The following is a 21,379-nucleotide window of genomic DNA, read 5'->3' on the forward strand; positions in this document are numbered from 1 at the left end:
ACCTGCACGAGGGCCACGGCATCGGAGCGCAGCAGGTCGGAGAATATGCTCGTGGAAAACCGAACAGGCGGAGTTGTGGTGCCGGCGCGGACGAATGGTCCTCTTCGATACTCGAGAATGACATCATCAGATGCGGTGGTTCCGGTCGCGCGGATTCCTGGTCCGATCCCGGCTGACCTTCTGGACCCTTCGCTGAGCTGGACGAGCACTTGCCACCACTGGTTCTCTCCCCCGCACAGCCCTCTACCTTACCGAGCGCATGAGATCGTTCACTGAATTTTCTTGCTAGCAATGGCCCAGCCCCGTTCTAGGGATACGTCCTCGTCGCGCGAGGCCAAACGGCCTCGCGTGTCAAGCCCTGGAGAATCGGGCCCGGACCTGGACCAGCTACTGGACCGAACAGGATTGCATATCCCTCAAGTAGCCCATCAACAGCCGCCCATCACCGATTCTACAGTCTCTATAGATCCTTCCTTAGCGCACGACAGTCTACCCTTCCAGGGACAGTTGGCTTCCCTGACACGTTTACCGTTGGCACCGCCCACAACAAGCCCCTCGAGCGCGACTTCTTCCGCACTTTCATCCCCAATTTTCAGTTCTAGCTCATCTAGTCACACTTCTCTATCCTCTGAGGTCAAATCACAAGCAGAAAACCCCTTCTCTCCGTCTTTCGAACGTGCATCCCGACGTGAGTGTTCAATGAAATGCAACTGGGTCGGAGTCGTTAAAGACCGCACTCCAGTGGAGCGATGCAGCGATCCCGGTTCCGGCGCTGCACTCTCGGCAGCCCCGCAAGATCCAGCGGAGACCGTTGCATTATCACCTTACTGGAGCCCGCCACGACTGCAACAAGGCCCGAGTTCTTTTTCCGGGTTGAGGGACCTGCAAGCATCAAAGTCATCCGATGCATCGCTTGCAGGATCTACCTCTACTTCGATGTTGGCCGTACCGACATTTCCATTCGGTAACAGCGTGGCTCGAGATGCCATGCTAACGTACGCATATCGTCTCTACGAGACCCCTGAGCATCCACCTCCTGGACTGTCACATTTTCCGATGTTCAATCCCTCGCCTGCTAGTTCGCCCAAAGACGTATATCAGGCTCAGCTTATCCCTCTCCTGGCTAATCTTCGTTCGCTCCATCCAAATCACCTACCGACGCTCTTGCTTCTCGGTTGCGTGTATCATGCCGTGGGCGAGTATCAATCTTGTTTGGACATAAATCAGCAAATTCTTGACATCGATCCGAATTTTGTGAGTGGACCGTAGCCCATTCCATGCATCGGTTCTGAACTCCGTACCAAAGGTGGAAGCAATGTGCAACATAGGGACCACGATGAAGGCCATTTCGAGACCGGATGATGCGTACGAATGGTGGTGGCGTGCTCTAGAGCGAAGACCCACGTATTGGGACGCCCTGGCATGTAGCTCGTTTCTCATACTGAACATGTACTAACGCTGCTATAGGACAACCTCCTGCAGCTGATTCTTTCACCGTGCGGAACACCATCCGGCGGATCCGTTGATAACGAAGCTGCCCAATCATGTTATAGGAAGGCCCTCCAGGTCTGCGAATATGTTCAGTCTAAAGTTGTCCGTGACGATGGTCGCCTCAGCATTTCGGTACCGGCCACCCAACTGTGCCGCCTGCAGAACGTCTTTTACACCTCTTCGACGCTTTCCCGTGGCCTTGGTAACGACGGGATTCGGCCCTTATCTTTGGCCATTGAGATAGTAATTCGTCCACCTGGACTTTACGGCGAGGAGGAATGCTACAGCATGCGGGACTTGGTCTTGGCTACTATCCTCGCCTGTCTCTTGATCACTTCTAACCCAGGGACGGTTCTCCCTCCGCAAATCGAATCCGCGATGACTTCAGAAGGACAAAAGTCCTTCAGTCTCCGGGCCCGCGAGCCTGGATATGATTTGATGCACGAAGTTCACCAATGTGGACACAAACTCGCGGCAGCTCTGGTTCCCGAGGGAAACGGCGCTCTTCCGATGTTCCTTTTAGCTCCGGATCAAGCCATGCGCTTGCCACACCTTATCTTCCCGTTGTCTATGGGCGTGTTGCCATCTGTATGCTCACGGAACGAGCACAACCGGTTAGAGACTCCTTCCGAAAGCGTCCGTCAACAATGTCACTCCATGTCATCCACAATACTCCTTGGGCTATCCAAACAGATTCAAGACGCAGTGCCAGGTAGCAGTTTGCCTGTCCCCAGCTTCGAAGACAAGATAAAAGCTTCCCCGTCCCTAACCTTGCTTCTCTATTATCTTGCACTTTCTCTCTCGCCCTCTCCCGCAATATACAATAATATGGGCTTGATTCTGTCTGTGTTACCGGTAACAGCGAACTCGTTTGATATCACTCGACGCAACTCACCGTCGGGCGTTCACCTCGCACGGACGTACTACGAAAAGGGTCTACAATTGGATTCGAACCATCCGCATCTACTGACGAACATGGGCTCACTGCTCAAGGATGGAGGACAAACATCTGAAGCCATTCGGTCCGTTCCGTTCCGAACCCGTGTTTCTCGAAACCTGACGCGTCCCACAGCTTATACTTGAGGGCTATACATTATAAACCCGATTTTGATATTGCCCTCGCTAACCTCGGTAACGCAATGAAAGATTTGGTGTGTGATCCGCCTTATTCGAGATGTCCATCTCATTTATACATTGGTACAGGGACGACATGCGGAGGCAGTCTCCTACTATACGCGAGCACTGAAGACAAATCCTGCGTTGCCCGAGGCAATTTGCGGACTTGGTACTTCACTTATGGCGATTTGTGATTGGAGGGGAAGAGGCGGCGTTGCCCCAGACGTTATGATCGACCAAACTGGCAATGTGATTCGTGACGAAGCTGGCTCTCACCCCGGCTGGTTAACTGACATGATCGTGAGTGCGTTCCATTCCTTTCGATCGAGCTACTTACATCAGCCTCAAGGATGTGTGCCGGAAGCAATTGCTCTCGAGTTATTCTCATAACATCGGAATAGTTGTGTCCACAATGTCACTTGAAGGATGGTTGGATTTGGCGCAGCAAGCTCGAGGCACACCGTTCAAGGATGAGCTTCGCCGTCGTTGGCGAGAGAACTTCTCGCGCTTCTACTCCGGTTCGACTCAAGGGAACGGTTACATCAATGAGGCTGGCTTCGTGATCAGATTGGTATGACTGACTGATTCAGAGTTATCAGATTTGCTGACGCATCGCGATACAGATCGAGTGGTTGCAGCGCCGCTTGCAGCGTAAGTGGTATCTGCAAGCATATGGGAAGGCACTTCTAGTGGAGCGACCTGTTCGACCTATGACCAAAAGGCAAGGTTCATCGTTTACGCGGCCCGCTTTCCCCGCCTCTATAGGCCCTCCACCAGTACCATCTATACTCCCTTTCCACACGGTACGTTTTTCTGCGATGGTTCTCGAGGGATTTTTCACAGTTTTCCCAGTTCACCGCCCCGTTATCCGTGCGGACGATACGGCTTATTTCTCATCGAAATGCCTTGCGTGTGTCGCATGCAGCGCTGGCAAAGCCCTGGCTGCCTCAACACCTGTATCATCCGCCTGCTCCTCCGTTGCGCGGGAAGCTGAATATAGGATACGTATCCAGCGACTTGAAGTCGGTACCTCACTTTTCACCTCATTGTTCATACTCATCCATCGGCTAGCAATCATCCTCTGGCTCATTTGATGCAGTCTGTGTTCGGGCTTCACGATAAATCGCGCTTCAATATATTTGTCTATGCTACTTCTTCGTCTGACGGTTCACCTTATCGGCAGAAAATCGAGTCGCAGACTCCGCACTTTCTTGATGTGTCTTCCTGGGATACTGGCGACGTGGTCGATCGGATTGTTCAAGATCAAATCCATATCCGTCAGTCAACTGCTGCAGTCTGATTTACTACCACTCATCCTCCGGAATGATGTAGTGGTCAACCTCGGTGGTTACACGAAAGGCGCAAAGAACGAGCTTTTTGCCGCCCGGCCATCGCCAATCCAAATGTCCCTGATGGGGTTCGCAGGGACGCTTGGTGCGGGTAAGATATTCCTTCCACATAATATCGACGTTGTACATGCTGACTGTGTGAGTAGGCTGGTGCGATTATTTAGGTAATGATAGATGATTTGCTACCTGAAATCATCCTAACCCGGCAACAGTCTGCGATCAAACTACATGCCCCCGCTATCTGTCTGCATCTGAGCAATGGCGCAAATATATACAGCGATCGCTCGCAGAAGATACTGCGGAGGACAAGGAACTCGGCATAGACTTCGACGCTACACCTGATCCTGAAGCCCTTACGGAGAGCTGGATGTAGTGCGTTGCCTCAGTCCCGACGCCTCTCCCTGAAGCATTTCCTCATTTCCTCATCCAAATATCTCTCATAGCACGGAGAAGCTTCTATATATGCCGGCAGGTTACGCCATATCAATGCGATACACCCTAAGGCTCATTCGACCGAATTAGCATACATATCTCGTCACCGATCACAAACAATCTCATCGTGATGACGAGGGCCTTTCAGTGGAAGCCCGGGAGACCCAAGATCCGGACTATCTCTGGCGGAAGGAGATTCTCCGAAGGACGAAGTTGCGTTCACAGATATTTCCGGACATAGAAAGGTACTCCTAATCTTCATCTAGGTCGAGTAATTCCCTAATAACCTTGATTGGTTCATAGTGATTTTGTTATTTTTGCCAATTTCAGCCAGGTAATGTCCTTAGGGACCGACGGCGGCCGTGCTAACGCCATGGAATACATTGATAGCTCTATAAGATTTGCCCAGTAAGTGGATTATTTGCGATTCAGGTCGCAACTTTTTTAAGTAGTAAAAGGCGACGTTCTCGATGTGGCTGAAAATTCTGGAGCGGTATGTACGGGGGCAAGAAATGGAGCGATCAGTATGCTGACCCGTGCGGACAGGGTCCCTAGGAGTATCCTTTGGTTGCTCCGGGTAACAAGTAATTTCTGTCGCGATCGCAGACATACTCACAAAGCCATCACGATCCATAGTTCCCAGCGGCCGGCCAAGAGCACCTTCTGCGGTACGTGCGCGATTCTGAACGGGCTCTCCTCTGATTAGCAAACTGCGGCTAGGACCGCAAGCGCCTGGGCGAACGACGAGGTCGCGGCTCGGATACGGTTCACCGACGTCACTGACAAGCATCAAGTACGTGCTTCCCTAGCGAGGCAAATCTTAATACTAACAATTGCTTAGCACGTAATCCGGGGGCGCGTTGCCGACCTTTTCCTGGACACAATCGAAGTTGGTATCGCTCAACGACCCTGGAATCGATACTGACGCATTGTCGCCAGTGCAACGCACACACGGTCGCAGCCGAGTATGTCCAAGTGATTTCTGGGCACGCTTTCGCATTGACTCGTTCACAGCGCGCTCTGGTCTGGAACACCACTGATAACATGGCCGCGATACTCTCACAAGATGGCAAGCAGAGTAGGCGCGTCTATCGTCAACGCCACAGGTTTTGGAGATCGGATGGTGGTGCATTCCGAAGAGGAATACCAGGATCGCGCCGTATTTCTGGCAAACAGTATGCGGAACTTCTACGCAGCTGGCGGCGGTCATGCACTGCAAGGGAACGAGCAAGGCGCGCTCATGGATCTGCGAAGGGATCTGTTCCTCGCACGCGACCGTATGCCACTCTTCGATACTGCGCGCTGGACTCGTAACCTGGAGAAGGGGTTTTGGGAAGCCTGGAGGAGGTGGGTGGAGGGAACAGAATTCGAAGGGTCGGAAGAGTGGGAAGCCTGTGACGGGCCAGAGAAAGAGAGTGGTTGCATTTGGATTTCAGATGACGAGCCAATTACGCTGGCAGCAGCGTAGATGAGTCGGCTAGCAGGAGCGAATTTGGTGCACGGGCCGGGGTGTTTGGCGTTGTAATTTCCACGCCGTTATCCGCAGCTCGGGCGAGCAGCTGCTTGTGTTTCAGTGTACGCTTGGTTGACACATATTTCAACAGAATTATACAGTCTGATACGCGCCCGGTGCATTATTGGCAGGGGCAGAAGTAGGTGCCGATGGTACAGGTGACTGGGCCGGAGCTGGCGCAGGCACTCTCTCGTCGACGGTCTGATACCCATCTCTGGCGCCTCCGAACGACGACGTGAACCCACCTGGCATGGACCATACTGGAAATAAGAAAGTTCGGTGACCATGCGACTGTTACGAGCTTGGCATTTCTCACCGGTCTCCCCACCACCTGCGCCCAATCCAGGAAACTGCCCTCCTCGTTGGCGCAAAGCACTGGCAAAAGTCAGAAACAGAGGAAACTACAGGATTTCATGAGCCGTTTGTCTCATACAATCAACGCAGGAGGCTCACCTTGAGAACCAATACAATGATCTGTACAGTCTTGATCAGGAAACTTTGACTGGTGCGGGTCATCCAAATGATGTCGAAAAGCGCGGATCCCCCCACCAGGCCGAGGAACTGCAAGAAGGATGCATCCAGACATGTCACGCATTCTACCCCGATCTCACTCACTGTGCGTAGGGACTGAGCAGCCTCGGCATTCTCTTGGGCGTATGTACCGAACAAGAAGATGGGCAAGTTGTATGGCGCCGACGCGAAGGGACTATGAATTATCAAATATAGTGCTTGCAAGAGAGTGCGTGTTTCTCTACCTGATCAAAAAGGACAGTGCCTACGCTTGTTTATTAGAAGACGCGTCCGACACGGGTTGTCATTGTAAGTGCTGACCGTCTCAACGAGTACGAGCTTCGACGGATCAAGATTTTGCACGAAATCCATATTTTTTTCGTTGCCTAGAAGTGGGAGTTCAAAGGTTCAGGAGACGAGATGAGCTGGCTAGCGAAAACGCTGTCGAAGCGAGGGTCGAACGCGTTACGCTGACGCACTTGGGCGCGGCGCAGCTTGTCAATGTTTCTTCGGTGGCAGTGCGGCACGAATTACTTACGTTCGTCCTTGCCCCGCCGGTTTAGTTTACATTCCAGGTTCGATTGAAGCGTGTTCTCCGATGCTCAGCTACGACACAAACTGGCCAGCGGACTCGGCTGAGTTCTGTCCCTCTCCTCGTGACGAGACCAGACATATATTCGCGGTTGGTACCTACAAATTGGAACAGACGCACGAAAGTGCTGCAAGTGTTGAACCTCCGCTCCAACCACGAAAACAGCAAAGACATGGAAGATGTCTGGTATACGAGGCCCTACATGGATTGGAATGGTGAGTTATTGGAAGTCGTCGGTTGCATCACAAGCGTAGCCGATATATCCTCGCGCTAAATGTCAACGGAACGAGTTAATTTCTGTATAATCAGCAGAAAGCTCCAGGAGATTGCAATGCCTGCTATATTGGACATGAAATGGTGAAGCTCGGATAATTACGGCTGGCCTCGACGCTGATTTTGCCAATAGGTTGCATAACTCGATATCGTCTCTCGAGATGCTTGCTATATGCGACGCGGAAGGAAGTACATCGCTGTACAAGTGGAACAACGTAGAGGTAGATTTTGAGTGAAAACCAAGTGAAAACCCCTGATTCTTGGGCATCCTACCGATTATGGCCGATTTCAGAAGCGGCTCGAGATGGCTCAGGCCATCAGATGTGCATCTTCGGATGTTCTATGCCTATCCCTTGATTGGTCCAACCGCCGAACACCGTCCAGGTGAAGGAGATCTAACATCCCCTCCTCAAATTCATCAAAGCTTACGCTCTTATTTGAGCAGCATGGGCAACCTGATCGTGTCGCTTTCAAATGGGGAGCTGGCACTTGTGCTGCCTGATGCCGAAAACTGTATGACGGTGGCTGAAACATGGCATGCGCATGAGCACGAACCATGGATTGCAGCGTGGAATTACTGGGACACGAATATGATCTTCTCTGGTAGGGATCTTTCTCGTACCGTTATTGCAGATCATCGAATGTTCACAGGTGGAGATGATCTCACCATGAGAGCATGGGACATACGCCAGGGCTTCCAGCAATCGATATGGATTAATAAACGGTAGCTCATCTACTCACATTCACGATCGATGACGACTACAACCTCCCGCACCATACAGCTTCGATGCTGGGGTCACCACGATCCAAAGCCATCCTGACCTCGAGCACCTCATTGCGGTCGGCAGGTGAGAGTGCAGTTAGCTTGACCTCGTACAGCTTCCGACCCCGTGGTATAGTTACGACGATAAGGTGCAGTTGTTCGACGTGCGGAAGCCATTGAGAGCTCTTACGGAAGTTAACGTTGGCGGTGGAGCGTGGCGCGTCAAATGGCACCCCGCTCCCACCCGCAAGCATGATCTACTCGTCGCCTGCATGCACGACGGCTTCAAGGTGGTGAGATTTATCGGAGATGGTGACATCAACACGGATGCAACCTACGAGATTATCAAGCGATTTGACGCGCACGAATCATTGGCATATGGTGTCGACTGGTCGTTTGCCGGAGAAGATGAACAGGGTCAAACGCTGATCGCCAGTGCTTCTTTTTATGATCACAGATTACACTTGTGGAAAGGTTGATCTACAATAACAACTCTATATAAGCATCCAGGGTGAGGGCGTGATTCTGGCAATATTCGAGTGTGCTGAATGCTGCTCAAGTTGGTGTTGAATCATCCGACCGTGGGTTTCCCGCATCCTTTTCAGGGCTGCCCACGAGGAGTGCCAAAGCTAAGCGAGACAGTCCCCGCAGGGAATTGGGCCCGTGAACTGCTGCAGTAAGGAGCGAGGAAAGAGACGCGGCGAAAATAAGCCTATGCAGTCACGATCAGCGATGGTTTAAAACAGGAGCATGGAAATAGTGTCACCTCTCTGCCACATTAGCGATAGAGCCTCTGGACCTGATCCAAGTGCCCGGCAAACAAGATCGGATCGCCCTAGGGAGGACGTACAATGCCATCTCCCCTCTTCTCCTGCCATTCTCGATCCATATGCTCCCGCCGCATGCGAGGCATCCCGCCAAGATGCATCCGTGCGGTCCATCCCAAAAGTCGTGTGAGATGTAGGGGAAGAGACGCGCGAGCAAACGGGTCCGGGTGAGGCATACGGCGACCCAGATGGATCCAACGAATGAAGCGAGGAAGGATGCGCTCCGGACGATGGCCGCGGCGCGATGTAGAAGGGAGTGTGGGTCTAGAAGATGCGCTGGGCGCGAAATGAGAACCGGCAGGATGTGCACCTATGTTTGCGGTCCTTGAGCGTGGATAGCGGTAGACGGCGGGCAGAAAACGCCTTACAGGAATATATATCTTCAGCGCATCGAAGAATGCTCTCAATCCCCGCCGTCCAGCGTTGACGGCACAACTATGCATCTCCTCTCCTCCGTGCACGATTTCGCACGGAAGACCACCGACGCAAGCACGTCCTGGCACATCTAGACCACGCCAGATGACATTGGCTTTGGGACCGCCATATGCGGGTAGCAAGGCAGGGTTACCCCATGCGGGAGGACAGCCGACCTTGAATGCGAGGTCCTCGACGAGCTTTGGGTGAGATGTCGGAGTCGATCCCCGGACGTAAGACCACTCTCCCGAGCGTATGAACCGGAGCGCAAGTATTAATCGATCATCGATATCGGCGAGGTTAGAGATCCTGTACAGTAACAATCGGTTTGTGGGGTAACAGAAAACGATGGAAAGCTTCTTACCACTTGACGTATGCCTTCGGAAGCGCGTGTGGTTTGTAGAAAAAGCACCACATGATCCTGCGTAGGTCTGTCAGTAACGGATGGGGAAGCATCTTCGGCACGAACCTCGCGCTACATGCCCAGAACACGAAGGCGTCAATGTGAGCGGTCAACTGCTCCGGATTTTTGAAGAGTCTGTCCCTCTTTCTTGACTTCGACTCCGGCCCCGAACCCTTAGGTGCTAGCCAATCCCTCAAACCGGATTGCACTAGCACGTCTATTGCTCGGACGAAGAAAAGCAAGGTCAACTCTAGCGTGGGGGACACGTCCTTCCCGGCATCACCGATTTCTGGCGTGAATGGGATGTCTTGACGTTTCCTGATGCGGCGTCGGTATCGCGCACCGCGCTGCAGCAAGATGACGGTGAGAAGGGATGACAGCATGTTGCAAATGAATGCTCGCCGACGCGATGACAATGAGGCAATCCAACGGCTGAGGTTCAAGTGATTCAGACCTTTTCCGCCGTCCGAGCCCGCGGTAACGTCCCGTGGATGCGCCAAACGATCGAGGAGACGCTGAAGCAATGCACCGCCGCTAACCGCCGCGGTCATGCTGAAGGCAAAGCCGGTCGGCCCAAGTTCACGCTTGAGAACATAAAGCAATTTGCCGACCGTGCCGCGTCGAGCGATGAAGGGGACAAGAGCGGGCCCAAGTGAGAGGGTGAGCGCCAATGTGTATGTCCTCGCAGCTGCTCTGAGCGCAGGATCCCCGAGCACCGGCAACGGTGACCTCGCTGTCTTGCCGCCAGGCTGGGACGACATGGTTGCGGCAAGCAAGCTGGCCCGTGCTGCGTGCACGACTGCAGTTAACGCGGCCGTGGCTCATTCAAACGCGAACCGGTAAAATCACATGCAAACGGCGGCATTTACTATATCAGGAAAAGCGCTTCCATATTTAGTTAATAACAGCATTGGTTCTATTGCTGCAGCATGCAGCTGTACTAATTAATGGTTCGAACCCGGCGGATTGGGCCACGCTCGCGCCGCCTCGTCGATGCCTCGCAAATATCGTAGACGTATAGTTGCCTCTTTCGCTTCCTCCCATTGCTTCTCTCCTATCAGCCGCTCCAGTTCATGTCGTGTTTCAATCATACGTTCTGCGTCGGGGCGTCAATATGAAAGTTTAAGTGCAACAAGGAGACGCCAACCTCGATTTTGTCGCCTGATCTTCTCGACTTGATCTTCGTTCTCGGCCTCCTCCAGTGCCTCTCGAGCCTCCATCACCTCCATTATCAACTCCGGGTCGTCGAGTTGCTCCTCCTCGCCCATTTCAACGCCGTTTTGTTTCAGGATGTATTCCGCCCTCCTCGTAGAGCTGACAAGCGTTTTGTACGCATCATTTACGTGGGATGATAGATTCTCTGCGAGCCGATGCTTCTCCTACGAGAAATTATTGCGACTGTCGTAAGCATATCGGGGGATAACTCACTGGCCCCTTGCTAGACCAGGTATCGGGATGCACCACTCGTTGTACGTTTCTGAATCGGTGCTTCAGCTCCCCAACGTCCACGACGAACGGGTTTGGTTCGTAAGGTATGTCAAAGATGTCGTGATGAGTGAGCGTGGGCGGGGCCGGGGAGATATACGAGCATTTCGCGCAGACCGGCAGGCGGGTTTGAAGCGGTGCGCGGCATGACGGGCAGTTACCGTACGACTTGGGCGTCGAGTTTGTGCTGTTCCAGCGTGATCCCGGTGCAATAGACGGACGCAGGACGGTGCGCGGGACAACGCGCGTCCAAGACGTGAAAGATCGCAACAAAGCCATAGACATGAGAAGGCGATTGCGCGATGACGTCGCGGCGACACTAGCTTTCTCTCTTTTACACCATGATACCCTTTCTCTCCGACTTATAGCATTTGCATAGTCTCTTTCAATGCCAGCACGGATGCCGACCGACGCGTCACCACCGGATGAAGTGCCGCCCGCGACGTCAATGGATGAGCCCCGAGTAGCGCCGCCGGAATGTATGCGTCAGGGCACGTTCACCGGCGCCGATGCCGCCCGTGCGCGCCTCGCGACGAAGAAGCCGATCTTTCCTTTGTGGAGGCACCGGAGGCGGCACGACTCGCAGGAATCAGCTAGCAGTGGCCGGAGCTCGACCAGATCGTCCATTGCAGAACATGCGCAGCCTTCGAGCGTGGAACGCCTGGAGGCACCGACCGGCGGCGACCAGCTTGTCCGCCTGTCATCTTCACTCACTAGCGAGGACGAAGATGATGACAAGGACGTATATCGATGGGCAATTCTTTACGAGAACCAGCGTGGGTGAGTGAGGCTTTGCGTGCAATGCTGCCTCAGTACAACTTGATTTACCGCGCGAGTGCAGCATCACTATCTTTTCAATACCCCGCTATTCACGTCTTGGTCTGCTACCGAACGACCCACCGGCGTTCACCGTACCTGAAGCTCGCGGTGATAAGGACAAACAGCCCCAAGTGTCCCTGGATAACTATCCGCTTCCGGATGGCAATTGGCGTTGGGTATCGAAGAGCTGGATGATAGACATGCGCGGTGACGGTGAGGTCCAGTATGATGGTTTCGAGTACAACTGGTGGTTCCGCTCGCACGGATGGAGGGCAGAGGTGGGGAAGCTGAGTGCAGGAGGATGGGTCAGGCGAAGGAGATGGGTTCGGTTGATGGTCAAGCCGGCCATGATGCACAGGGAGAAGAAGGAACGCGCTATGTCGCAACCTGAAGACGGGGTGCGGGACACTACCTCCATTTCCCTTGGCGGCTCCCACCCGCCTTCAGTTCTGGATGTCCTGCCCTCGGAGATGGAGGGAGAGAAGTGGAAGCACATCTGGCATGATGCCGACGCTGAAGGGGATTGGCGACGGTGCCATGCAGCACTGCGAGAGTTGAACAACGACGGACGCAAGCTGGAGATGTGGAAGGCGTGGCTAGTTGGCCATGGCGACAGACCTCCCGACGTCGCGCTTAGACCGGTGAGGGGGAAGCAATGGACGGAAGACGACGGGCCCATGCCCTCGGAGGTCGACTACGCTAACGCACCCCAGTGGAAGAGGGGTATCATCGCTGATAGGGAGCGCATATCAGCGGTACTGTGCGAGCATGTGTGTTTTGTTGTCCTTGGTCCTTACTGTGATGACCTACTCATGACGCATTGGCCAGGGAGGAGAGATCTTACGTTCCTTTATTTATCCGGAGTCCAGGGTTCAGTTCATCCGACTGTTGGGTGACGCTGGCTTACTCGAAGAACTGCGGTCCGGCGGCGGCCTTTCAGACAGCAGAGATATGGTTGAGTTCTGGAGTTACACAACGGAAGTGGAGAGGCGGAAGACTGGCGACGAGGACCGGACGGACAGCGAGTAATTTATACCATCTCTCTCATTTGGTCGTGGATCACCCTTTCAATGTATATACTCGAGCAATCAATACCTGGCATTGAACCAAAGCATCGCAACGAGCAGTTATTGCTGCCTCTGTTGTGCCGTACATAATGTCGGACGCGACGGGGACACGCTACGCGTCCGGCATTTCCCCACGTGCCTCCGCGTGCGGCTCTGAAGTCTCGCTGGAAACTTTTGCTCGCTTACAATACGCCAGTGCTGCCGTCTACCTGACCGACTGACGTCGTGCCGAACGTTCACAGTGGCCGCTTCATTGCTCGAAAGAACCGTATGTTTGATTCTCGTCAATGGTGTTCGGTGGTGCTCATGCCGCGTGAATGATATCAGAGTCTGCAAGCTCTATGCGTCTTGCTGTTCTCCTCCGCCACAGCAGGCGCCGACTTCTCATGCAATTGGATCCCTCATCAGGGCCTCCCTCTTCTCCGCGTGCCTTCAAGCGTTCCTTCACCCGGCCACCTCGAGGGCACGCACAATCAGAGTCGGCACTGAGCCAAGCGTCAAGCACCTCGCACACGTCCGAGAACCCACCCCCGCCCAAGGCGCCAAAACTCGACCGCCGCGGCTCCCCTCACTCGTCGTTTCACACATCCGCCTCCTCCTCCTCCTTGATGCCCTCGCAGTCAGGCAAGCCACCGAGAGGCCCCTCGCGAGGCCCCTCGCGTAGAGGCAACGCAACAGGATCGTCGTCTCGTTCATCCAGGAGCTCCCGCCGATCAAAGAATCCTCCTCCCCCGAGCCAAACGCTGACCGTCGAAGGTCCCGTTTACGACGAAAAATACATACAGGAGAAGTACAAGCAGACGGAGATGAAATCGTCCTCGGTCTCAAATCCGAAGTCAGCCCTCACGAACTACGTGATGCTGTCCCAGAAGAAGCTGCCGGACTACTCCCATGCAGATGTCGTAGTCGATAAGCGAAGGATGATTCGGTGCGTTGAGTTAGCGACATTAAGCATACCGAACCTTACGATTCCTGTAGGTGTACCGTCAACGCGTCCGATGACCCTCCAGTGGTAGGTGTAGGCGACGGTCCCACCAGAAAAGAGGCCGAAAAGTTGGCCGCATTGAGCGCTTGTTATCAACTTGATGCTCTCAAACTGGTGCGTGCAGTTGATGTCATCACTGTCCTCTTTGCATCGTTGAAGTCTGCCATACAGCTTGATAAACCACCCAAAACTACCACTGAAAAGGCCAGCGGGGGCTCCACTACCGCGATCACGCTCTCAGACGGTACCCCTGTCGATTACGACACTGCCCGCCAGTTCATGGATTGGTACTGTCGCAAGTTCGGGTTTGGCAAAGAAGAGGTCATGTACCAAGAAATACGCCGTCGCAAGGCAGACAGCGCCTGGGAGGCTGTTATGATTGTCGGCGGTCGGCGTATCGGTATTGGATCTGGTCCCTCGAAGAAGACGTCTACTGTCAACTGCTACCTTGACGTGGCGCAATATCTGGAAAGCTGTGACCGGGAATTGTGGAAAACATTCGCGGAGGCTGCCAGGACAGGCAGGGACCTTGGCTTGGCCCCAAGGGTGCTTCTGGCTATGAGCGATCGCCTCGATGACGAGATCCGAGACCTTTGCCACGACATCAAGCGCAGCGACCTCTATCATAACCGTCCCAAGGTTACAACTGCAGGCTCGGCCCTTCCAGCTGCTCTCAGTGGGGCAAGGATGCGGCAGTGGATTTCGGAGCGCTCCCTTGCAGCGAAATCCAGGGCGCTCAAGGAACGAAGAGCGCATTATCTCCAGGATAAGAATATGGAGAAGATGCGGAACGTCCGCACTACGTTACCAGTCTACACCCGAAGCTCGGAGCTACTGAAACAGATTCATGACAACGAGGTCACAATCTGCTTAGCCGCCACCGGTTCCGGAAAGACTACGCAGATCCCGCAGCTCATTCTGGATGATATGATCGACAAGGGCGAGGGTGCGAAGTGCAACATCGTTTGCACGCAACCTCGGCGTCTTGCCGCTATCGGCGTCGCAGATCGCGTTGCGAAAGAAAGAGGAGAAACTCTGGGAAGGACTGTCGGTTATCAAGTTCGATTCGAGCATAAGTTGCCAGAAGAACATGGGTCAATTACCTTCTGCACTACCGGAATATTCCTGAAGCGCATGCAGTCGGCTTTGTTTCAACCTGGGACCACCCTCGATGATGTCACTCATATCCTTGTCGACGAAGTGCACGAACGGGACGTCGACACGGACTTGCTGCTTGTAGTCCTGAAGCGCTTAATCGCGGATCGGAAGGATAGGGGCAAACCGATAAAGGTTGTGCTCATGAGCGCCACCATTGACCCCACGCTGTTCCAACAGTACTTCGCGGACGAGGATGGCAAACCAGCCAGCGTCATCGAAGTGCCCGGACGATCCTTCCCGGTGACGAAGTACTTCATGGACGATTTCGTGCCTACCTTGGCACAGAAACAAAGCACTCGATGGGTATTCAGACAGGATTCGGTCATCAACTACCTGGCGAGCGAACTCGGCCCTGAACAATTACGTGCAATGGGAGTCCCGTCGCCGGTTGACGATCGCATAGCCCAACAAGAACAGCTAGAACTTCCTGTGCCACTCATCGCCCTCACGATCTCTCATGTCCTGCAACAAACAGACGATGGCCACGTTCTTGTCTTCTTGCCCGGATGGGAGGATATTCAAGCGGTTCAGCGGTGTTTACTTGATTCGTCGAATCAGCTCGGAATGCGGTTCTCCGACTCCTCCAAGTATAATATCCACGTACTGCACTCGACGGTGCCCCTCTCTGAACAGCAGGTCATTTTTGAGCCGCCACCAGCAGGCATCCGCCGCATCATCCTATCCACGAACATTGCCGAGACGTCCATCACAATCCCGGACGTTGTTTACGTCGTAGACACGGGAAAGATCAAGGAGCAGCGATATGATCCGGAGCGTCACATGTCCTCCCTGGTTTCCGCCTGGGTTGGTTCGTCCAACCTGAACCAGCGAGCGGGTCGAGCAGGTCGTCATCGCTCAGGAGAGTATTTCGGTATACTCGGACAGAAGCGTGCCGCCGCTTTGAGCCCTTATCAAACGGTGGAGATGAAGCGAGTTGATCTCAGTAACGTGGTCATGCATATCAAAGCACTGGACTTCCCCAACATGGCAGTGGACGAAGTGCTCGCCGCCACGATTGAGCCACCAGCCGCTGCTCGAGTCGACGCTGCCATGGAAGACCTTCAGCGCGTAGGAGCGCTGGACGCCGAGGAGAACCTTACCGCCCTCGGACGGGTCTTGCTCCAATTGCCTGTCGATGCTCAGATGGGCAGATTGGTGCTTTACGGATGTTTCTTCCGCTGCTTAGATCAAGCCCTTACACTCGCCGCGTTGCTGAGCAATCGCGACCCATTTGTGTCTCCGATGCATCTCAAACAGGAAGCTGCAGCGAAGAAACTCTCGTGGTCGCCGACTGAGTTCCGTTCCGATGCCTTGGCAGCCCTGAGGGCTTATAACGCATGGTGGAACATGCATGGGAAAGGCGAATACAGCGCCGCGAATCGATTCTGCTCCGACAATTTCCTCTCGAAGCCTACATTACTCATGGTGCAGAAAATCAAGAACCAACTCCTCCAGTCTCTCTACCACGTCGGAGTGATTGGTGTCTCCGCTGGTGGAGATGTCGCGCCCCCAAGAGGCAGGGACAACGTGGTGCCGGAGGAGCTTAACACCAATGGTGGCTCCTTACCTCTGTTGGCCGGTCTGATTGCCATAGCAGCACAACCGAACTTCGCCGTAAGGACAGGCGAGAAATCGTTGCGGACTCAACAGGACAAGGTGCGTTTGTGTCATCGTGATAGTGTAAGACGTATTCATTGATTATTTGCAGATGGTATTCATCCATCCTTCCAGTGTCAACAATCGCAAACATGAAGTTAGCGCTGGAACTGATGCACCTGTGGAGAAACAGCTCTACGCATTTGCAGAAAAACGTCAAAACGTTTCCTCCGTGACCAGTGGTCCCGCTCAGAAGTACCTCGTGACCACCACGCGTTTGGATCCGATGACCTACGTGCTGTTCGGAGCCCATAAAATTGTGGTGGCCGAAAGGGGATTAGAATGCGACGAATGGTTGCCCATTGTCGGAAACGTCGATGCACTCGACGATATCCAACGCCTGAAATATCTCATGGAGGAATGCTTCCTGCGCGTTTTTGCAGGGATCACCTCCGGGAGACGGCATCAACACACACGTGCGGTACCGATACCTCCTCCTCCCCGGGATGCCGAAGAAGAGGAAGAGTCTGGAAGCGAAGATGACGAGTCGAAAGACTACTCCTTGACCAAGGTCGAGATTGCTGAATTCGATCAGTTCACTCGCGACATCGTGCGCGTGCTGAACAGATACAACGAAGAGCGAATACAGACGCAATCGCGTCAGAACTCTCGTCCAGGTACACCTATGGGGTCACCGCTCTCGTCGCCTTCTCTCGGAGGACTTTCCCGCCTCCCGTCGTTCGCCGGCAGTCGTTCTGCCTTCAACTCGAGGCCTGGCACTCCCAGTCCTTTAGCACGGCGCCCTTAGCTGCGACACTCGGAAGGCAAACAGTCCATCGACGTTGCATTCAGTAGAGTTAAAGAACTCTAAATAGTAAATACTTACCAGACATCAGTAATGCGTTTCGTCTTGAACCCCCTTTCACTACTCCATGCTTGCCTGGCCATTATAACTTAGGATCGTCGACGCGACTTGTTTGAGGCACGTGTAGGTAAATCACAATTACGTATTACACTGGTCGACCGGTCAGTTGCCGGCTAGTACATGCGCGTCGCCAGCTCGGTGAACACTACCTCTGTTGCGTCAATATCCAAACCTATAGTCACGATTTCCTGGGCGTGGCCTTATTGCCCATCATGGCGACCAATATGCGTGGGCTCACGCAGGTCCGGCACATGTTGAAGTCATCTGTTCTTGCGCTTACCTTTCGGTAGTTCATTGCGGATATCAGAGGTGCCAGGGTCCGCGAACTAGAAGAGAAACGTATCAACAAAGAGATGGCAAACATACGGAAGAAGTTCAAAGGTCCGTGTGCTGAAATGAGTGCAGGGGACGTAGCGCTGAACAAGTGGATGCAGACGGGAATCTAGATGGATACCAGAAGAAGAAGTAAGTGACAACGAACTGCGACAGCTTTGCTCTAATCGGGCGACCTTCACAGATATGTTGCCAAGATCATATTTACCTATATTCTTGGTTATAAAGTGGACGTTGGGCACATGGAGGCCGTCAATCTCATCTCAAGCCCCAAATACAGCGAGAAGCAAATAGTAAGTGGTTCGCGCGGTCCACCACATTCCCTTCGTTTAACGTTATGTTGACTTAAGGGCTATCTAGCGGTCACTCTGCTTATGCACGAGAACTCTGATTTCCTGCGCTTAGTTGTGAATTCTATCCGTAAGGACTTGGACTCGAACAACGAGATTGACAATTGTCTTGCTTTACATGCCATCGCCAACGTTGGCGGAATGGAGATGGCGGAAGCTTTGGCGGAGGACGTGCATCGTCTTCTGATATCCCCGTACGTGAACTTGATTTTTGTTGCCGACATGGGCTTCATGGCGGATATCCAGAACATCCCAGAGTTTCGTGAAGAAGAAGGCCGCCCTCACTTTGTTACGACTCTACCGGAAACACCCGCAAGTGATTCCGGCCGATGAATGGGCGCTACGGATTGTATCGCTCATGGATGACCCAGACTTGGTAACACATCTGCGATATCTTTTCACCAAAGACTGCTGAATGTGTCATCATAGGGGGTCGTGCTTTGCGTCACGAGCTTGACTATGGCAATGGCTCAAGACCATCTGGAGGCATATTCGGTATGCTACCAGAAGGCGGTGGACCGCTTATACCGGGTAGGCTTCTCTCCTGCATTTGTCACTTTCATACCCTAATGTTTCCCTCAGCTCGTTGTTGAACACGAGTATTCTGGGGCGTATGCATACTACAAAGTTCCCTCGCCGTGGCTGCAAGTGAAGCTCTTGCGGTTGCTCCAGTACTACCCACCCCCAGGTTAGTATATCTGCTTTTGAGTTCGTTATACCCACTCAGATGCCCCAGAGGATCCTACAATCTACGATATTCTTCATACCGTACTCGAAACGATTATGAACAACTGTTCCGAGCCTTCCCGAAATGTCCAGCATAACAATGCACAGCATGCCGTATTATTCGAAGCCATCGGGCTGGCTATCCACGTGGACTCCAACTCACCCTTGGTCGGCACCGCAGCAATCCTACTCGCTCGCTTCATATCCTCGAAGGAGACAAACGTGCGGTATCTTGGTCTCGACACCATGGCGCATCTCGCTGCACGTGCGGATACACTGGAGCCTATCAAGAAACATCAAGGCACCGTCATCCTCTCACTGCGTGATAAGGATATCTCAGTTCGCCGCCGTGCCCTCGATTTGCTATACAGCATGTGCGATGTTGACAACTCGGAGCTGATTGTGGGAGAACTGCTGAGATATCTCAAAGTGGCCGACTACGCATTGCGCGAAGAGATGGTCCTGAAAATAGCCATCCTCACGGAGAAATACGCGAACTCCTACAAGTGGTATGTAGATACCATACTGGATCTCATCAGTGCTGCTGGGGACCACGTCGGCGACGAAGTCTGGTACCGCGTGGTGCAGATTGTAACGAATACGGAGGATCTGCAAGAATACGCTGCCAAAGTCGTCATGGAGCACTTGAAGCAGCCATCCTCGCACGAAAGCTTGGTGAAAGTCGGTGGTGGGTCATATAGATCTTCACACAACAGTAGCTTCTGTTCCAACGAATTACAGGTTATATACTGGGAGAATATGGGCATCTCGTCGCCAACGAAACGGGCTATACGCCAATGGAACAGTTCCAGCTTCTGCACTCCAAATCGCAGTTCTGTGTGGCGTCCACGAGATCTCTTCTGCTATCGACCTATATCAAATGGGTCAATGTGTTTCCCGAAATCAAACCTCAACTCTTGAATGTCTTCGAACGTTATCGCCACGTTCTCGATGCCGAACTCCAGCAACGAGCTTGTGAATACTATGCCTTGGCGTCTCGACCAGAAGACGACGAGGTGTTACAGAATGTATGTGAGGAGATGCCCCCATTCCCTCCGCGTACAAGTGCCTTACTCGGGCGCTTGAACCGCAAACATGGCGATACAGAGGATAAACGTACTTGGATCCACGGAGGCAAGGAAGCTAACGACACCCGCCAGCTGATGGTGGCGAGCAGGGCGCCTGGATCGATCACGAACGGGATTGCCAATACCGCTGGCCCAAACACCGATAACATTACGGAATCACTGAAGGGTCTTGAGATTGCTCCTACTTCTCCAGATCACGCAACGGGAGCATCGCATGCAGGAACATCCTCTTCGGCCTTTGCGTCACCTGCACATTCCATTCCTCATCTTACGATTGGTCCGAATGTTGATCGGTGGTTCGAGAAACTCACCTACAACGCAGAAGGCGTACTCTACGAGGATGTCCAGATTCAAATCGGGATCAAGTCGAAATTTCAAGGCCAATTTGGTCAGCTCGCCGTATATCTCGGCAATAAAATCTCTGCCGCTATGACCTCCTTCACTACTCGGATCCACAACGTTGACCCAGCCTTCCTCTCTGTCACCCTGGCAAAGATGCCACCCAATATGATCGCTCCGCGCACTCAAACCCAGCTCCTCCTTCAAGTCGAGTGCAAGAAGGTGTTCAAAGATCCGCCTATCCTAGAAGTATCATTCCTGTCAGGATCACACCAGACCATCGCTATCAAACTCCCCTTAGTGATTACGAAGTTTTTCGAGCATGTCAAATTCAACCAGGCCGACTTCTTCGAGCGATGGAAGCTGATTGGTGGCCCACCTCGAGAAGCCCAGGCCATATTTCCCATATCCCTGAATGAGGCTGGTCAAGTGGACCTGCACAAGAACCGACAAGTGGTTTCTGGCCACCGCTTCAACGTCCTCGACGGTATTGATCCAAATCCCAACAACCTCGTAGGAGCAGCGGTGCTTCATACGTCAACAGATGGGAAAGTCGGGTGCTTGCTGCGGCTCGAACCCAACAAGGAAGCGAAGGTGAGTTTCGCTTGGTATACTGGAGCTATTAAGTTCAGCTAATGTTTTGGATCCTCAGCTATGTCGAATCACGGTCCGTAGTACGTCGGAGGAGGTTGCAGCTGCCGTGCAGCAGCTGGTACAAGCGCCATTACAGGCCATTTAGCCATTGCACATCGTACATGCTTGCATTTTGGACTATCCGCGATTATCAGCGTACTGTAGCTTATCTATGGATATCTGGCATGTGGC

At 53.2% G+C, this 21,379-nt stretch overlaps 8 protein-coding genes across 8 annotated transcripts; 5 read left to right on the forward strand and 3 right to left on the reverse strand.

The window, feature by feature from the left end:
- The first annotated feature begins 743 nt into the window (after positions 1-743).
- Positions 744-5,987, forward strand: PUNSTDRAFT_140213 (uncharacterized protein). Its single transcript, XM_007378593.1, has 23 exons — positions 744-1,254; positions 1,307-1,420; positions 1,468-2,513; positions 2,564-2,642; positions 2,695-2,907; positions 2,957-3,178; positions 3,231-3,410; positions 3,460-3,629; positions 3,679-3,884; positions 3,940-4,047; positions 4,103-4,120; positions 4,169-4,328; positions 4,400-4,424; positions 4,479-4,633; positions 4,692-4,722; positions 4,779-4,796; positions 4,847-4,881; positions 4,935-4,965; positions 5,025-5,056; positions 5,109-5,181; positions 5,230-5,277; positions 5,328-5,353; positions 5,403-5,987. Exons 1-23 carry the CDS (start codon positions 937-939, stop codon positions 5,854-5,856), a joined length of 3,762 nt encoding a protein of 1,253 aa, XP_007378655.1. The 5' UTR covers positions 744-936; the 3' UTR covers positions 5,857-5,987.
- A 270-nt stretch (positions 5,988-6,257) lies between these two features.
- On the reverse strand, positions 6,258-6,783 carry PUNSTDRAFT_29854 (uncharacterized protein; the record flags this gene model as incomplete). Its single annotated transcript, XM_007378594.1, has 5 exons — positions 6,258-6,302; positions 6,355-6,462; positions 6,517-6,607; positions 6,657-6,676; positions 6,733-6,783. Coding segments are annotated over 5 exons (315 nt in total), but the record flags the coding sequence as incomplete, so codon positions are not given.
- A 223-nt stretch (positions 6,784-7,006) lies between these two features.
- Positions 7,007-8,535, forward strand: PUNSTDRAFT_79521 (WD40 repeat-like protein; the record flags this gene model as incomplete). The annotated part of the gene is made up of 8 exons (XM_007378595.1): positions 7,007-7,218; positions 7,313-7,360; positions 7,410-7,497; positions 7,569-7,660; positions 7,722-7,879; positions 7,928-8,000; positions 8,059-8,124; positions 8,176-8,535. The coding sequence occupies 8 exons, from the start codon at positions 7,010-7,012 to the stop codon at positions 8,516-8,518; spliced, it is 1,077 nt and encodes a 358-aa protein (XP_007378657.1). The 3' UTR covers positions 8,519-8,535.
- Positions 8,536-8,594: 59 nt separating this feature from the next.
- PUNSTDRAFT_109923 (uncharacterized protein) lies at positions 8,595-10,444 on the reverse strand (the record flags this gene model as incomplete). The annotated part of the gene is made up of 5 exons (XM_007378596.1): positions 8,595-8,751; positions 8,806-9,176; positions 9,235-9,589; positions 9,645-9,701; positions 9,750-10,444. 5 exons carry the CDS (start codon positions 10,442-10,444, stop codon positions 8,595-8,597), a joined length of 1,635 nt encoding a protein of 544 aa, XP_007378658.1.
- Positions 10,445-10,558: 114 nt separating this feature from the next.
- On the reverse strand, positions 10,559-11,447 carry PUNSTDRAFT_95032 (Co-chaperone Hsc20; the record flags this gene model as incomplete). Its single annotated transcript, XM_007378597.1, has 3 exons — positions 10,559-10,779; positions 10,831-11,062; positions 11,112-11,447. 3 exons carry the CDS (start codon positions 11,445-11,447, stop codon positions 10,628-10,630), a joined length of 720 nt encoding a protein of 239 aa, XP_007378659.1. The 3' UTR covers positions 10,559-10,627.
- A 202-nt stretch (positions 11,448-11,649) lies between these two features.
- PUNSTDRAFT_58480 (uncharacterized protein) lies at positions 11,650-13,016 on the forward strand (the record flags this gene model as incomplete). The annotated part of the gene is made up of 3 exons (XM_007378598.1): positions 11,650-11,948; positions 12,010-12,757; positions 12,816-13,016. The coding sequence occupies 3 exons, from the start codon at positions 11,650-11,652 to the stop codon at positions 13,014-13,016; spliced, it is 1,248 nt and encodes a 415-aa protein (XP_007378660.1).
- A 1,537-nt stretch (positions 13,017-14,553) lies between these two features.
- Positions 14,554-17,713, forward strand: PUNSTDRAFT_48673 (P-loop containing nucleoside triphosphate hydrolase protein). Its single transcript, XM_007378599.1, has 2 exons — positions 14,554-16,853; positions 16,906-17,713. Exons 1-2 carry the CDS (start codon positions 14,598-14,600, stop codon positions 17,599-17,601), a joined length of 2,952 nt encoding a protein of 983 aa, XP_007378661.1. The 5' UTR covers positions 14,554-14,597; the 3' UTR covers positions 17,602-17,713.
- Positions 17,714-17,858: 145 nt separating this feature from the next.
- Positions 17,859-21,314, forward strand: PUNSTDRAFT_79531 (Adaptor protein complex AP-2 alpha subunit). The gene is made up of 11 exons (XM_007378600.1): positions 17,859-17,960; positions 18,009-18,099; positions 18,153-18,183; positions 18,236-18,344; positions 18,402-18,595; positions 18,648-18,777; positions 18,831-18,932; positions 18,984-19,089; positions 19,138-19,815; positions 19,869-21,148; positions 21,207-21,314. The coding sequence occupies exons 1-11, from the start codon at positions 17,931-17,933 to the stop codon at positions 21,291-21,293; spliced, it is 2,838 nt and encodes a 945-aa protein (XP_007378662.1). The 5' UTR covers positions 17,859-17,930; the 3' UTR covers positions 21,294-21,314.
- The last annotated feature ends 65 nt before the right edge of the window (positions 21,315-21,379 follow it).

The sequence above is a fragment of the Punctularia strigosozonata genome (assembly GCF_000264995.1).
Source record: "Punctularia strigosozonata HHB-11173 SS5 unplaced genomic scaffold PUNSTscaffold_1, whole genome shotgun sequence".
Classification (NCBI taxonomy): domain Eukaryota; kingdom Fungi; phylum Basidiomycota; class Agaricomycetes; order Corticiales; family Punctulariaceae; genus Punctularia; species Punctularia strigosozonata.

Excerpts from the sequence above, each read along its gene's own strand:
- PUNSTDRAFT_140213 (XM_007378593.1), top strand. The coding sequence starts at position 937 with ATGTTGGCCGTACCGACATTTCCATTCGGTAACAGCGTGGCTCGAGAT. Across the intron at positions 2,643-2,694 it reads GTAACGCAATGAAAGATTTG|GGACGACATGCGGAGGCAGT; the intron begins GTGTGTGATCCG and ends ACATTGGTACAG. Across the intron at positions 4,882-4,934 it reads TGGCTGAAAATTCTGGAGCG|GGTCCCTAGGAGTATCCTTT; the intron begins GTATGTACGGGG and ends CCGTGCGGACAG.
- PUNSTDRAFT_48673 (XM_007378599.1), top strand. The coding sequence starts at position 14,598 with ATGAGCGATCGCCTCGATGACGAGATCCGAGACCTTTGCCACGACATC. Across the intron at positions 16,854-16,905 it reads TGCGGACTCAACAGGACAAG|ATGGTATTCATCCATCCTTC; the intron begins GTGCGTTTGTGT and ends GATTATTTGCAG.
- PUNSTDRAFT_79531 (XM_007378600.1), top strand. The coding sequence starts at position 17,931 with ATGGCGACCAATATGCGTGGGCTCACGCAG. Across the intron at positions 17,961-18,008 it reads ATATGCGTGGGCTCACGCAG|TTCATTGCGGATATCAGAGG; the intron begins GTCCGGCACATG and ends ACCTTTCGGTAG. Across the intron at positions 18,933-18,983 it reads CGGTGGACCGCTTATACCGG|CTCGTTGTTGAACACGAGTA; the intron begins GTAGGCTTCTCT and ends TGTTTCCCTCAG.